Source organism: Rhinolophus sinicus, linkage group LG07, assembly GCF_036562045.2.
Source record: "Rhinolophus sinicus isolate RSC01 linkage group LG07, ASM3656204v1, whole genome shotgun sequence".
NCBI classification, from domain to species: Eukaryota; Metazoa; Chordata; class Mammalia; order Chiroptera; family Rhinolophidae; genus Rhinolophus; species Rhinolophus sinicus.
The window spans coordinates 20,027,241-20,042,787 of record NC_133757.1 but is presented as its reverse complement, the minus strand read 5'-3'; the positions used below and the strand labels follow the sequence as shown (position 1 = coordinate 20,042,787).

General features: G+C 40.4%; 1 protein-coding gene across 1 annotated transcript in view; it reads left to right on the top strand.

The window, feature by feature from the left end:
• Nucleotides 1-11,136, top strand: part of SORCS3 (sortilin related VPS10 domain containing receptor 3) — a 538,724-nt gene extending 527,588 nt beyond the window's left edge. The window contains exons 23-27 of the mRNA XM_019725085.2: nt 696-827; nt 2,583-2,682; nt 3,644-3,749; nt 9,043-9,203; nt 10,479-11,136. Of these exons, the coding sequence (XP_019580644.2) occupies nt 696-827; nt 2,583-2,682; nt 3,644-3,749; nt 9,043-9,203; nt 10,479-10,543 (564 nt within the window). The 3' untranslated portion in view covers nt 10,544-11,136. The remainder of the gene's footprint in view (nt 1-695; nt 828-2,582; nt 2,683-3,643; nt 3,750-9,042; nt 9,204-10,478) is intronic.
• The last annotated feature ends 4,411 nt before the right edge of the window (nt 11,137-15,547 follow it).

Genomic DNA, 15,547 nt, shown 5'->3' with positions numbered 1-15,547 from the left:
TATATTATAAATAAAGTTGTAGGCATTTCTTCCTGGATATGCCTTTTTCCTATATTTTGGATTATTTCTTTACGACAAGCACTCCAAGTTACAGTTACTGAACAAGGGTCTGAATATTTTTATGGCCTTACAGTGAGTCTTTTGAAAAACAAATTGGCAATATGTATCAATTTTTAGTGCTGCCAGCAACAAATGAGGAAATACCTTAATTGAAGCTTCACCAATATTAGCTATTTTAAGTTAACAAAAAATCCTGCTTTCGTAAGTGAAAACAAGTGCTGCTTTGCTTTTTCTTTAATTTGCATTTCCCCATGTTTGTTTATAACTTCTTATTCCTCATTTGCCGCCAGTCTGTTTATGTTTTACTCAGAAGCTCTCGCCCTCTAAGTGCAGAAAATATGGGAGGGGCTTTTGCAAAAGTTCCCAGCAAACAATAATTTGGAAATCATTTACAATAGCATTTTAGTTTCAGTGAAAATGTATATAAGAGCAGAGGACGTAGTGAAACTAAGAATTCTTTACCTAGCAGTCCTAGAGGACAACAGAAAGAAAGCCTGGATGTGTGTTGGAACTTGTGCCTAAAATGCTGCATTGAAAAACCATGCACAAGCCTTAGCCCTGTATGTATTCTGCTCCTTGTTACTGACTTGTGTCCTCCTCGAGGACCTCACTCTTCAGTCTATACATCTTTGCAGGTAACCAGTGTCCCCGAAGACCAGATCCTGGTGGCTGTGTTCCCTGGCCTCCCAACTTCAGCAGAGCTCTTTATCCTCCCCCCGAAGAACTTGACAGAGAGGAGGAAAGGCAATGATGGGGACCTGGAACAAGTAAGTGAAAGAAAACTTAGAACAATTGCCTATACATCTCATTCTAAGGGGACCCAAAGATGATTCCAGCCACAATGAGAGACAAGCTGTCTCCCGTTGGCCCATCAGCCTGTCACTATTGGCCCAGCACCCAGGGCTTTGAAGAGCAATCAGCCTTACTCAGAATAGACACAAATGCACATAGATGGGAGCATTTAGCCACCCGGGAAGAAAAAGCCCCCCTGGCACCATCATTCCAACAGTTGGCATCTCTGCAACTTACTCCCATCTCCCACCCAATGACTTGTCCCAGGGGAGAGGGATGGGGGAGAGAAAGAGAGGAATTTGTGTTTCCCTATTTATTTCTGGGAAAGTGTGCTTCTTGTATTTAGAGATCCTGGTCAGTCTAAATCCTGCTTCTGGCGAGAACATGAACTCCTTTCAACATGTGTCTTTGGAGAGAGATGGGTTGTCTCATCTTGCTTTGACTAAGGAAGCAGCGTTTACAAATGACTTACTGTCCTTACCAAATGGGCATATAGTTCCTGTGATCTGCACACTATTCAGGAAGTAAAGGAGATGGCCAGTCCCATGGTTCTCCCTCTGTCACTCCCTGCCCTTACTGGGGTCTTAGTGGCTGTGCTCTGCTTCAATCTCCCCTAATTTCCCTTGATGCTAAGTCAGAAGTAGAAATAAGCGAAAATGAGGCCGCTAGAAATCGGCATGAATCAAACATATTTTCTCCCATATGAGGTAATCATTGTATAGGCATCTCCTGTGTCCCTCTGACACTCACCTGGCCATCACCCCCATCCCCACATCCATCTTCAGTCCTTCTCAAGCAGCATAGATGTCATCACAGTCAGTTTCTCTGGAAAATGAAGCGGATCCTTGCATTGCAGGGTTGCATATTGAAGTTGGCCAGAAATAAATTCAGTTTCTCAGTGCATACATCACTTTTACAAGACCTCTTTATTCTGAAATAGCAAGTGGCATGTGTGAACTATATTTGGAAGCTACAATATCCATCCATTTAGATAAATAGGTAATTATGGTGATGAATAGCAGCTGTGATATTAAAGCGTGTACAGCGAGATAAGAGTTAGGGACAACAGCCTAAGTCTGCCTCTGCTTTCATGTGGGAATTACGGAGTGATTAAATCAATGTTCTGTGTTCTGAGACTTGCTGAGGAAAAGTAAAGAGGAAAAATTATCCCATAAAAAGGAGGCAGCTTCTGCTTTGATGTTTGCCTCCCATTGTCTCTAAGAGAAAAAACAAAACAAAACAGAGGAGTGGGCTGGGATATACATACCTGCTTTTATTCTAGCCATTGCCTCACTGCCCTGTGTGTATTATTTGATCAGACTAAAGGACAAATGATGGGTTGACTTTCTGTCATTGGAACTCACACATTTTTCTATAAGGTAAGTTAAAAGGTGTGGATGAAAGAGCACTTAACTAGGAGATGAATGAAGCACTGATGTCTGTTATCAACTCTAATTGATAATTGATGTCTGTTATCAACTCTAATTTACCAAGTGACTTTGGACACACCTCTTTGTGTCTCACTTTCCTCTTTAGTATACGTGAATAATACCAACCACTTCCTTGGCTCTACAAGCTCCAAGAGAACCAAATTGATATAAGGTTCCGATATCCTGTCCTCTGATTGAACACAGTCATTTTTTTGCCTATTGAGCCTGATTTCTTACTCCATGAGGGAACATTGTCGCATGCCATGCCTTCTCATGCAGCCTCTCTCTCTCTTCTTGTAGATTGTAGAGATTCTGTTTAACGCTCTAAATCAAAACTTGGTCCAATTTGAACTGAAGCCAGGAGTTCAAATCATTGTGTATGTCACACAGCTGACATTAGGTGAGTGAGCGCCTGTTGGGATTCAGGGGCAAACGGAGATGGTGATCTGTTTTCCTGAGAGAAAAGGGAGGAGGTAATTACCAAATACTTCTCCATAACAGCCTGAAAATGGCTGTGTGGCACGGCTCTTTTGCATATAGATGATTAAGAAAGATCAATTACATCTTTCTCAAGGCTCCCTATTGAGGTGGCAAGAAGACTTTGTTAGAAGTGGCTGTGCTATTGAATCCCTGGATGATCTGGGGAAAACCTACAATCTCTTTGGGCCTTGACTTTATTACTTGTTTTCAGCTGCAACAGTTGGGATTCTATTAGGTAGTCCTCTAACTCTCTTAATTTCTGCAATTCTCTGATTCTATGAATCTTGGTCTGGAGGCCAGATCGAATGACTTTTTAAAACTCCCTTTGATTTACAGTGTATAAGTCTAAATGGAAGCATGATCAACTCTAGTTGGTTGATTTGTAAAAGTAATAATAAAACAAGACCTGTCCCATTGGGCATCCACAACTGGCTCTCTGGGAGAGCGTATTTGCTAAATGTTTCTTATTAATAAAAGACTTTTCAGATGTGCTCCAAATGTGCTCATCTTAGCACTGTTTCACCAGAACAGTATAAAGGAAGAGAGTGGAACATTGTATCAGTGTTTAATCCAAAATTCCCAATGGGCCACCTGTAATTGTGTTGACAGACACTCAGGCAATGGAGAGAGAGTCCTTCTTTTCTTGTACTCCCCTTAGTAGATACACATGGCTCAGTTTACACAAAGAACAGCAAGTCTCCCCAGGCAGAGCAGAGCAGGTTACCTTCCCTAAGACGCTGTAATTGGGGGTACCATTTCATCATTGAAACCAAGCTTTCTGTGCCCAGATAGCATGCAGGGCAACTGGAGACTCCTTTATCCAGTGGGTATGCCCTCCAGCTAATAGCTTCCAAGTGAGCATGCCTGTTCTTGCCTCCTAGCTCCATTGGTGGACTCCAGTGCTGGGCGCAGCAGCTCGGCCATGCTTATGCTCTTGTCAGTGGTGTTTGTCGGCCTGGCCGTGTTCTTGATCTACAAGTTTAAAAGGTATGTGCTGCGATCACTCAGTTTTGGTCTTGGAGCTTGATTCATGGGAGCTGATTCTTCGTATAATCAACATTCCTAAACTCAATCCAAATATGTTATATTAATTCTCCTTGAAGCTCTCTTTGGCATTGGGGAAAAGCAGGAATGGTTGAGGGTAAGGGAATAAATAAGTTTAAGAATCTGAACTCTATCCAATTTATAAGTATATTGAGTTAGGGAAAGAAGGGATAGTCTATGAAATCAATTTATCCTCTTCAAGGGAACTGTCGGGTTTTCCAACCTCACCTAAATTTCTTAAGTCAGGTCTCAAATGTTCAGGATATCTTTTTCTACAGCTTAACAACCATTCATGATAGTGGAGTAGAGAAAATGCAGCCGAAATCTGTATGCAGACATACACATACATTTTCTTGTGTTACAGCTATGCAGTATTTCTGTTTAAATTTGCATGCTAAAACCATTCAACCTGTCCCTGCCCCCCACCTTTTTTTTTTTTTTTTTCCTGTTTCTAAAGGGAAATTGGTGAGGGAAAACAAACTTGACTTGTATTCAAAAATTAATTTTGAAGGCCACAGGAATGGTGATATAACAGAATGCTTATTAAAAACATGAAATTGAAATCAATACTTATGTACTATTATTTGAATAATGTAATACTCTACCAAGAGGTATACTGTTTAAGAGCATATACTCTGAAATCAGACAGACCCAATTTTAACTTTTAGCATTTGTAAACTTGGGCAATTGAATTTGCCCCCCTAAGCCTCAGTTTCCTCATCTGTGAAATGGGAAAAACAATAACACTTTATAGGTTTGCTATGTGGTTTAAATGTAATACTATCTACACCTGGTACATACTAACTAATCAACAAATCTAAGCTATTGTTATAAATAACAAAGAATATACCTTCCAGAGGTGCCCTTTCTGTCACAAACTGGCATATAGTAGGCTCACAAAAATCATATCAGCGGCATAGAAATATGCTTCATTGGAAGCCTGGGTAAAGTAGAAATATCATTAATTACTGTCAGATGTGTTTTGAAAGCATAACTTGGTCCTGGGAGTTTTTCTAGGTATTAGAAGTGATGCTTTTAGATTTTGGAAGCAATCTGTGGTAAAGGTGCTTCATTCTACACCTTCCCCAGCCCCCTTTAACTCTCCTGTAGTGGATATCTCAGGCTTAAGAACACCAGTTTAATCAATATCCATCTCAGCATTAGCCACAACAGCAGGGATCCTTCAACACCCTCTAACAGAAGGACGGAGTGAGGTTTACCTTTCTACTTGATTTATAGACAAGTATGTGAGTCAATGTCCTCTTGGATCAATGCGTGTCAGCCCACCTGCCCTGTTCCCTTTGAGGATGGGCGGAAAACTGGTTATATTACAATTGGAGAGCAAAGATTCAGTACACACACAGTCTGGTCAAGGCAACACCCATTTCTCGATGTACTTCAGTTACATGCAAAGCACACTTTCATTCATCCAAGGATTTGATTGTGGGGAAGCCTGGTGGTTATTGGAGTTTGAAGATGAACTAAACCAACTTTATCTGTCTGGTTTCTAGAACTCCATGGTGGCTGAGGTCAGGGCCAGTGGAAGTCCTACAAAACGGTATTTGTGTCAGACATCTCCAAATTCAAGCAAAATTTATCCTGTGGCTTAGAGTGTTCTGTTCTCTTATAAATGCTGCTAAGCTCCTTAGACAGTCAACTTATGAAAGGAGGCATCTCTAAATGTATACACTTCAATACTTGAACCTACGCCAGGTAGTGCCATCTCTGAATTATTCTACCTCTGTAGTCCCTAAATAGCAGCCAACCCTTTCTATGTCCCTGACAGTGAATTATGTGGCTAAGGCTACAGGAAACAAACACCAGTCAAACTGGATAAATAGCGGAGTCAGCTAAGAGTTACCAATCGGCAATTTTCTTTTCTAGCTACCTTTTCTAGAAGTTTTCCTCCTAATACTCAAACCCTTTGGTGGACATCCTGTTGGATATTCTTTTCTTTCCTTGGTCTTCTTTCTTCCCCATGACCTGGAACTCCAGTGTTGGCGCTGTGGAGGGTGCCTGGCTTGCAGACGAGTAAAGGTCATGTTCTTATACCTGATTCCCAGAGTCTCCTTTACTTCTTTCATTACTGTCCATTAGAACTTTCTGCAGTGATAGAAATGCCCCAAAATCTGTACTGTCCAACACAGTACTAATGTGATCGAGGAGCTGAATTGTGAAATGTATTTAACTTGAGTTCATTTAAATTTAAATAGCTACACCTGGCTAATAAACACTTGGCTAACACAGTCTAGAGAATGGACAATTCTGTTTCTGTTTCTATATCACTGGCCATGCTGTTTTCAGACCCCAAATTTTCTCTTTGTGACGACCAGCATTTAGTCAGTAAGCCATTCATTCAACAGACATTTATTGCATGCCTACTGTGTGACAGGCACTGAAAAGAATCTCAATATCCCAAGTCATCACTTCACAGGGGAGGAGAATAGAGTTACCATTGTCCTCAAGCTTCCTGTAAATAAATATCACCCGGTTTCTCACATTTGATCTTGTTCTTGGATAGTGACTATTATTATCTGATATTTTAGGCAATATAATTAAAAATCACTATGAAATGTTTTTTTTCTTTTCTGAAAACTCTGCTTAATAAGATGTTCTTTCTCTACTGTAGATTTGTTTTTTTCTGGTTATCCAAGATAACTTTTGAGCTTTTATATTTTTTTCACTTTTTTTTCAGTAATACTTTCATCATAGTCTGAAGACGACACTTCTTTCTCTAATTTCCTCCCATGGGCTTCTAACACTGTCATAGTTAGAACAAACAAATGAAAACTTAAGTTTTTATAGATGACTTGGGTTGATCCATCTTACTCCTCTTATTAAAACCTATATGAATGTGTAGCCCAAGACATACCTATATATCACTCTATTTCCCACCCTTTCTTATCTGCAGACTTTGGGTTTAGTCTTAGATTCTCAGCAATACTACAAGTGGGCATGTTAAGAAATGAAAAACAATTTTACAATTTTTTTAAAGGCTGAAAATTGTGACATATAAAATTCATTCCCTTTCACCATCTATTAAAGATGTTGAATAATCCTTCCTGTTTTTGGAGACTGAAATAAAGTGAACAATCTTTATAAGGATAAATTTATCTAAATCCTCACAGGTATCATTAGGAAAGCAGGAAAGGGTGGGGGCGAGACAGTGAACTCTGGCTACAGCTTTGATGTATATAGGCTTCTGTGATCAGAAATGGTTTGACTGCCCCCAGCACCTAATAAATATTACAGTTGATTCCAATGTTCATGAGTAATATGTACTTTTATGATTAGAAGAAATCTAAGTCATCTGGCTGCATTTCTATTTAGATAAGAAGAAAGGGTCAGCATGAATTTTTAATTAGACACATTTAGAGAGCCTGCGGTTTGCTGCCTCACGTACAGTCTGTTCATTCAAGGTTCTTATAAGTTATATTAAGCTGGTTCAGACCAGTAGGGATCCCAAGGACACCTCCCTCGGTATGTGGAAAGCAACCATTAGAGACATGAAAACTGAAAGTAAAAGAAAGGTAAAAACTACTTGTGTTTTAAACCTATTTTTGGATCTTGTCTTTTGAATTAGCTGTAGAAAAACTTTATTAAATGTCTCCATACTCTACTTCATCGGGGTTTGGAATGGAGTGGGGAGGGGAATGTAGAAGCTTGAAAATATCACATGTTGGTATTAGGACAACAGAATGATTCTTCTTTAGAAATGCACAGAATGTTCTGGGTTGTGGTGGATGTCAGATGTCTCAAGTTTTAATAACATCTATGCCAGTAGTCAGCTTCATGAAATGTCAGGACTTCGGTCCAATTTCCTCATCATTTATTGAGGTAGAGAGATCTCTTCTAGATGTATCTCTTCCAAGATATAAAGTGTGATCTTTTTGTTTGAGAACATAATATATGAACAGAGAAAGAGCACAGGCTTTCAGGTCATTTATTCATTCCTTCAACAAAGTCTTGCTGAATGTGAACCATGTGCCAGGCCCTGTACTAAGTTAAGTGAATAACAGTGAAGATAAAAGCCTGGACCTTGCACACATGGGGCTTATAGTCTAAAGGGAGAGACAGATAGAAAACCAGTTAACAAACATTGCCTATTACATCACCCTAAACCAATACCTGTTCACATCTTTCCTAGACACAGTCCCATCACATATCTATAGCAGCAGAGGTTGGGTGGTCAGGAGAGACCTCTTGGAAATGACTTGTAAGCCAAGTTCTGACAGGCAAGAAGGACACCGTCATGAGAAGGGTAGAAGGAGATGTGTTACAGGTAGAGGAAACAGTTGGTGCAAAGTCACCACAGTGGGGATGAGTTTGATGTATTAGAGTCTTTCAACTCAAAGTCTGGGTCTCAGACCAGTGACATCAGCATAACCGGGAGCTTGGCAGAAATGCAGAATTTCAACCCATCCTGCCCAGACGCATAGAGTCACAAATGCATTTTAACGAGAACGTGGGCAATGTACAGTCACATTATAGTTTGAGAAGCACTGGATTAGAGGAATTCAAAGGAGGCTACAGGAGCTGGTGCACAGTGGGTCAGGAGATAAGGTGACGAATCTTTGAGAAGCTTTTCATTTGAACCTGCCTATTCCTCCAATCTCAAGTCTGCCTGCCTTGTTTCCAAACCCACTCTGTGTCTTTGAAGGAAGTTATTTAGCTTCTCAATCTTTGCCTTGCTCCTTTCCTGAAAGGAAGCTACTGAGATTCCCATTGAATGGACGAGGAAACTGACTGTTGAAGTATTTAAGATACTCGGCCTGTGGATGGTGTTCTGAAAATGGTAGAAGTGGCTATAAATCTTTTATTTCTTGTCTATTCATAAAGGAACCAACGTGAATTGATTAAATTGATGCAAGTTTCACTATGATACAATCTTATGAGTCTCAAAGTCCAGCTCCTTTAAAAACTTATTAACAGGTCTGTTTTCAGGGTTTTAGTGCATATCTGAACGACAATGTTACCCTTCTGTTTGCACCTGCTTGTTTTTAACCCCGGAAGTAGATGCGTTACTCAGGGAGTTCTGTGCATCTCCATGGGCACCTGGGTCTCTGACCTTGTCTTTCTTGGTCTCATGGCCACAGTGGTGTCTGGGTGACCAGCCCTTTTCCCAGACATTGGCTTTTCCTGTAAAAAGCTTCTTCCCCCTCTTATCCATGTTTCCAACTGCCAATGCTTGACATGCCCTGTGATCATAATCTGATTTTACTCCCCCACCATGTAGGAAAATCCCCTGGATTAACATTTATGCTCAAGTTCAACATGACAAGGAGCAGGAGATGATTGGGTCAGTGAGCCAAAGTGAAAACACCCCCAAAATCACACTCAGTGACTTCACTGAACCCGAGGAACTGCTGGACAAAGAGCTGGACACCCGGGTCATAGGTATGTGTGCTGCTACCCCCAAGGCTCTGTGTCCTCTGTCCCCTAAACACGAGGTCAGCCACCCCACTTTGCCTGTTCTTCAGATAGCACTGGGTTGGAGGGAAGGGGAAAAAATACAAATAATCATGTTTGAAAATTGCCTGCCACCTCTAACCACATAAAACAGGTAGAATGTTTTCTCCTTAAAAGTAGATGAAGATTGAAAATATAGGAGCTGGGGTGGGGGTGGGATGAGGCCAACTATCCATCACTGTTGGCCTTTTTTATTTTTCTTCTATGAAGCAAAAGCATGGTCTGTCCTAATTAATAATCACAGGAAGTTTGGCTCTGTCGTCAGAAAGCCCTAGGTCCATTTTCTTGCTCAGCCCATCGACTTGCTCTGCTACCTCCCTGGGACTTGTATTCCTCATCTGTGACATGGGAATAATAGTACCTTCCATGTTTCCCCAAAAAGACCTAGCCAGACAATCAGCTCTAATGCGTCTTTTGGAGCAAACATTAATATAAGACCCGGTCTTATAATATAATATAATATAATATAATATAATATAATATAATATAATATAATATAATATAATATAATATAATACTGGGTATAATATAATATGATATAATATAATACAATATAAGACTGGGTCTTATATTAATTTTTGCTCCAAAGACACATTAGAGCTGATTGTCCAGCTAGGTCTTATTTTTCTGGGAAACACGGTACCTTCTGAGATTGTCATGATAATGAAATGATGTTTTGTCATTAGCCCAGTGCCTGCCACTTAGTAAGTGTTCAGTACATGTGGGCTCTCACTAGAGTAGAAGACAGCAAGGTATTTCTCCTACCTTGTGCGCCGGTGTGGGAGATGGCAAATGTCAAATGTAGATGAGGTAAGCCAGTGCCCTAATACCGTGTTTCCCCGAAAATAAGACCTAGCCAGGCCATGAGCTCTAATGTGTCTTTTGGATCAAAATTTAATATAAGACCCAGTATTATATTATACCTAGTATTATATTATATTATATCCATCTTATATTAAAATAAGACTGGGTCTTATATTAAGTTTTTCTCCAAAAGATGTGTTAGGGCTGATGGTCCGGCTATGTCTTATTTTCGGGGAAACACGGTAGGATGGAATATCCAGGTGCCCTATGAAATAAATAACATAGTAAGCACCTATTCAAGGTGGATTTTTTATTTAGCAGTAAATTAAACAACAGCAAAAAAGATCCCTGCCTTTGTGAAATTTACACCCTTTTTTCCCTGTCTTCTCTCCCCTGCAGGAAGCATTGCCACCATTGCAAACAGTGAAAGCACAAAGGAGATCCCCAACTGCACTAGTGTTTAATACCGACAAGCCACGCGGTCCACCATCTTTCTGACTTTTTATTTTTGATGATTACTATTACTATTATTATGAAAATGTCTTTTTTAACCTTTGTTTACCAAGGGCCCCTTCATAAATAGCAGGCAGATGCTTAGTTTTGGGAGGCAAAGGGATTCTTAGCTGATTAAAATGAGACAAAAAAGATAAATGGCTGTGTTTGTGCTATGGGAAAAGTATACATCTTCCCATGGTCTTTTTGCTTTTTTCTGCCATTAATAGTGCAATGACTCTCTTTTTCCTTGTTTTCTCTCTTTCTCTTTATTTTTAAAGTTGGGTTAGCTTTTCATTAACCTCCCATTTCTCTATCCCGTCCCCTTCCCCTGGCACACACACTTAAAACATAAACCATTTCCCAGTTAGATCTGCAGGAGGTAGGTTGATGGGGAGTGAACGTTAGCTGCAGAAAGCGTGCACACCTTTATGAAAGGCCCTGCCTCGTGCATGTCAATAGCGAGGCTACTGATGGCTTATTGTATATAATTACAATGTAAATAACTTTTTATTTCTTAAGAAATAATTTAATGTTTAGTAAAAAAGAAAACAGAAAAAAGAAAGATGTGTGTGTTGGCTTATGCACTCACCCTCAGAGCTGACCAACCCCCAGGACTGCTTGACGTGTTGGGTTCTGGATGCTCTCCAGTTGTCTGTCACAATTAACTCTTGCATCTCTGTGTCCATGACATAGCTGTTTTCTACTTATATATATAAGGGGGGAGGGGGAGGGCTTCCGTTGGACAAGTGGTAAGGGAAGGACTATGGTGACATGGTAGAACATGGAGGTCTTTTTGTTCCATCAGTGACATGGGAGAAGTAGCAAGATGAAGCCCGCTAGAGACTTCAAACTGAGATCCAGATGGGGGTACAAGGCTTCCCCTCCCAAAAGAAAAGGTTGAGGATATTATCAGCCTGAGAAAACGGTTTCTCTAACAAAGCCATGCCATGGATCTAAAGATGACACTGGTCTGCTTTCTGGTTGGAGTCCAAGGAAACGTATTGTGCTCCTAGGGAATTCTTGGGCTATTCTTAGCTCAGAAAAGTTCCCTGGGCACTAGGTTAGGCCCAGTGAGTGCCTCTTGGCATAAGAGGACTTAGAGAGGTTGGGAGGGAGGTGACATTTGTGGAACCATGAGCCCATGCAAACCCTGCAGGCCAAATAGGGGTCTAGTCTTTAATGATATTAGTCAAAGATGATTTTAGCAAAGCTGTGCTATTTGCTTGTCAGATGTACACAACTTCCTTAAAGGCAAATGTCTGCCTTCAGTTCCCTTAAGATAGTTCTTACCTCTTGAGTGACTGACTTTCAAAGCCAGTGTTCTCTTTTCCAGCACCCCAGCCACTTTACTCATTTACACACATCAATTGGTTTCAATAGGGTCACTTTAAGCCATGCTGTAACCTTTTTTTCCCCCCAGGCTTAGCCTGTGCACACTTTTAGAAAATGATATACTGTATATATGGGAGGAAAGGCCAATTTTGTACCTGTTAATACTTGTGGGATGTTCACATTTTTCTCTGTGAGACACTGAGAGAATGTGATCTACAGAAATATTACTGGCTACAGCATAGATCAAGATTAGGAGTATTTCTAAAGATCCTGCTTTTTTGTTTCGAGGGTTAAATGGGGCAGACAATTGCAATACTTGTACTAAACACTGGAATACAAATGCATGAGTCATATCTATATATACAGTATATGTACATATACTGTTCTTGGTTTTATTGTTCCATTTGAATATTTCTACTGTAAAAAAAAAGACAGTGGTTTTGAAATTGTTGAAAATAAATGTATTTTTGTACATCAAAGCTATATAGTTGTCAGAGATTTCTCTCTTTGGGCAGTTTTCTTTATTATGTCAGTCAACTATTGCTATAATAATGCTACATGGCAAAAAAAAAAATCTCAATAGCTTATAACAACAGATATTTATGTTTTGCACTTAGTCTTCAGGTTGGCTGTGATTTGGCTGAGCTCAGTTGGGACTGACCAGGCTCACCTGGGCTAGTTTGGATGCAGGCTTCAGTTGCTTCAAGTCTGCTCCATGAGTTGTCATCATTCCAAGACCAGCAGCTACCCAGGGTATGTTTTTTTCATGGTGGGTTGCAGAATTCCAAGTCAGGCCGACAAAATACCCTATGCCTCTAATGCCTTGACTCAAAGTGGTCACTCTATTTACCTATCGCCTACATTTCACGGACTAAAGCAAACCACATGGCCATGTCCAACGTCAAAGGACGAGGGAAACAGACTCTGCCTACTCTGGTGTAAGACACTACTGAGTTACATGATAAAAGGTGTGGATAGGTAATTCCAATCTAGGAAGGGCATGAAGGATTTAGAACAATAGTTCGATCTATTCTACTTGTTCATTTACTATGGCCACCCTGGGGAACCCTCATTAGATGGCACATTTGAATCAATATCCAACTTTCCCATCCCAATGTTTGTGGCCAGGACTTCTAAGCAGATGTCTGGGTAACTGCTTGGACTTGATTGTGACCTCAGCTTCCAGTGAGTGGTAGAGTTGGAATTTCAACTCAGGTCTTGAAGATTTCAGAAGGAGTAATAAAAACAAGAGAGGAAATCACCAGGAAATCTCTCTCTCTCTCTCTGTCTCTCTGTCTCGTCTCTCTGTCTCTCTCTCTCTCTCTCTCTCTCTCTCTCTCACCATTTTCATGCTGTTTGATGAATCACACCTGTAACATCTCCTCCTCTTGCCTGTGCTGAGTAAGGAGTTTGGAAGGGTGAGTGAGTGTCTCTTCTCCATGTTAGGTAATAAGGGAATGTGAAGTAAATATCTAGAATAAGAGCTGGATATTTTAGTTTTCTTAGTGTTTCAAAATATATGATGAATTTCCACAGATCCGAGAAACCTGAAAGCTTTGGTCAATAATTTGCTGCCACGCTTTGCATACTAACTGGCTATTCTGGAGGAATCATATATGTTGGACTCAAATTGAACATGTAAGATTAAACAAAGGTGGGCTTTTTTTATTTGTGAATCTATTTAACAAATTACAAATTTTTCTTGGTATAAGTTTTCTTGAGTTATACTCACCTATTAAACAAATTTACATTATATAAGTACCTTCCTTAAATATTGAGGAGTCACTTATGGTACCTCTAAAAGAAGTAGTTGGTTTTCTCAGTCTAATTAGTGGTTTATAACATAAAGTACCTGTACGTCTTTAAGGAATTTTTTAATAGTTTTGAGTTTCACAAATAGTGTAAAGTGTCTAATATTCTTATCCCGTCAAAGGTGAATTTTCTACATGCATTAGTTTTTGCTTTCCAATGGAATCTGAGTTCTTCCCATGTTAATTTTATGTCAGGTTGATAAAATTGCTCCACCAGATTAAAAAGGATAAAAGTGAAATCAAGTGGTAAAACAGTATGAGTTAGTTGGTTCATTCAGGCTAAGCCGTGCTAGGAATATAGTCTCTGTATCCAGCACCAGCATATGTCTGTCAGATTTCTCAGTAGTAGACGGGCAAAGGCAGATGGCAGAGAGTGTGACTACCTTTGTAACTAGTGTGTCTCACCAGAGTGAAGATGTTGCATCAGAATTATCTTCTCTAAGGCATTTCTAGACCTGATAAGTAAGCCTTCGGAAGCACTCTGGAGCTGGAACCTAGCTATCAGCCCAGTAAGCAGATTCTCTGAGGATTCTCATGTGCACTGATGTTTGAGGATAACTGCTCTATCTGCTACTGAAATAGTTCAGGGAGAGTGAGTAAAAGTCACCTGCCCTGGCTTCTGTCACCATGATACAGGCACCTAATTTACAGAAGTGAGAACAGCTTCCAAATTTGCTCATTTCCTTCTGGGCAACAGCTGCAACTCTGAGAGAGTCATCTAATTGAGTTATCTGGAACAGAAACACACTGTGAATTAAGGTGGTGATGGATTGTACTTTGGAAAGAATATTAAGCCAGGAATTAGGGGATCTCTGACTTTCAGCAAGTAATTCTGGACCACGATTTCCTTATCTGTAAAAGGAAAGCACTTAAGGCCTGCCTCACTGGCTCGTTTCGCTTTCCAGAGGTCTGAAAAGTCAATTCCAAAATGATTGAGAGATGGCTCCTATGGGCTGTACTTAGGAGAACTCTCTTCTTCTGTAAAGGGATATAGTGAGACTCAGAGACGAAAGTGACTTCTCTAAGGTTGCACAGCAAACTAGTGCAGAGCTGAAGCTAGAATCCATGTCTTCTTTCCACCATACCATTCCCTAACAAATGCAAAGCTGACTAAACTGCACATCATTGAGAGTCAGTGGGGAGCCGGTGGTTATGCCAATATGGCTCCCATGTTTACAATGTCCAGAATGGTTTAGATTCTAACTTCCCAAGTGTGCTCATTATTCAGTAGTTCACATCCATCCACATCCTGTTACCCTCCTGACCCACTTGTTTAGTAGCCCATGGCCTGATGCCCTGACTTCCCTCACTGGACGGAAGTCAGGCTGCTCAGTAGGCAGCTGCCAGGCCCCGGCTTCACATGCTGTGTTGCTCTAAAGTGGTTGGCCTTGTTCAACAGGAAGAAGGCCAGAGAACAGACATAAGCGATAAGGATGCCTCATCCTGACACACGCCAGATCCCGCCAAATTCTCTGACCTGCTCCAACAGTACTGCCAAAGGAGACCAGATGTAGCCCAACAGTTCCCTCTCAAAGTACTATGGCATCCTTTAAACTTATTTTCGTTACCATTAACTGTACAGTAGCAGAGTGCCCTTTAAAATGCTCTTTGCCTCTATCTTTTCAGACCATACATCATGATGAGATATTGGTTCATTCAGAGGGACATTGTATACAAAAAAATAGGGCGGAGGGGAGGAGAGCCTGGCCAGAGTTCAATTTATTCAGAGACTAAAAGTCTCAATAAAACTTGTATCCATTACTTTTTAATTATCTGAGGCCCAGATGGGTAAAATGACATAATCAGTATCCAATTTTTCTATCTATAAAT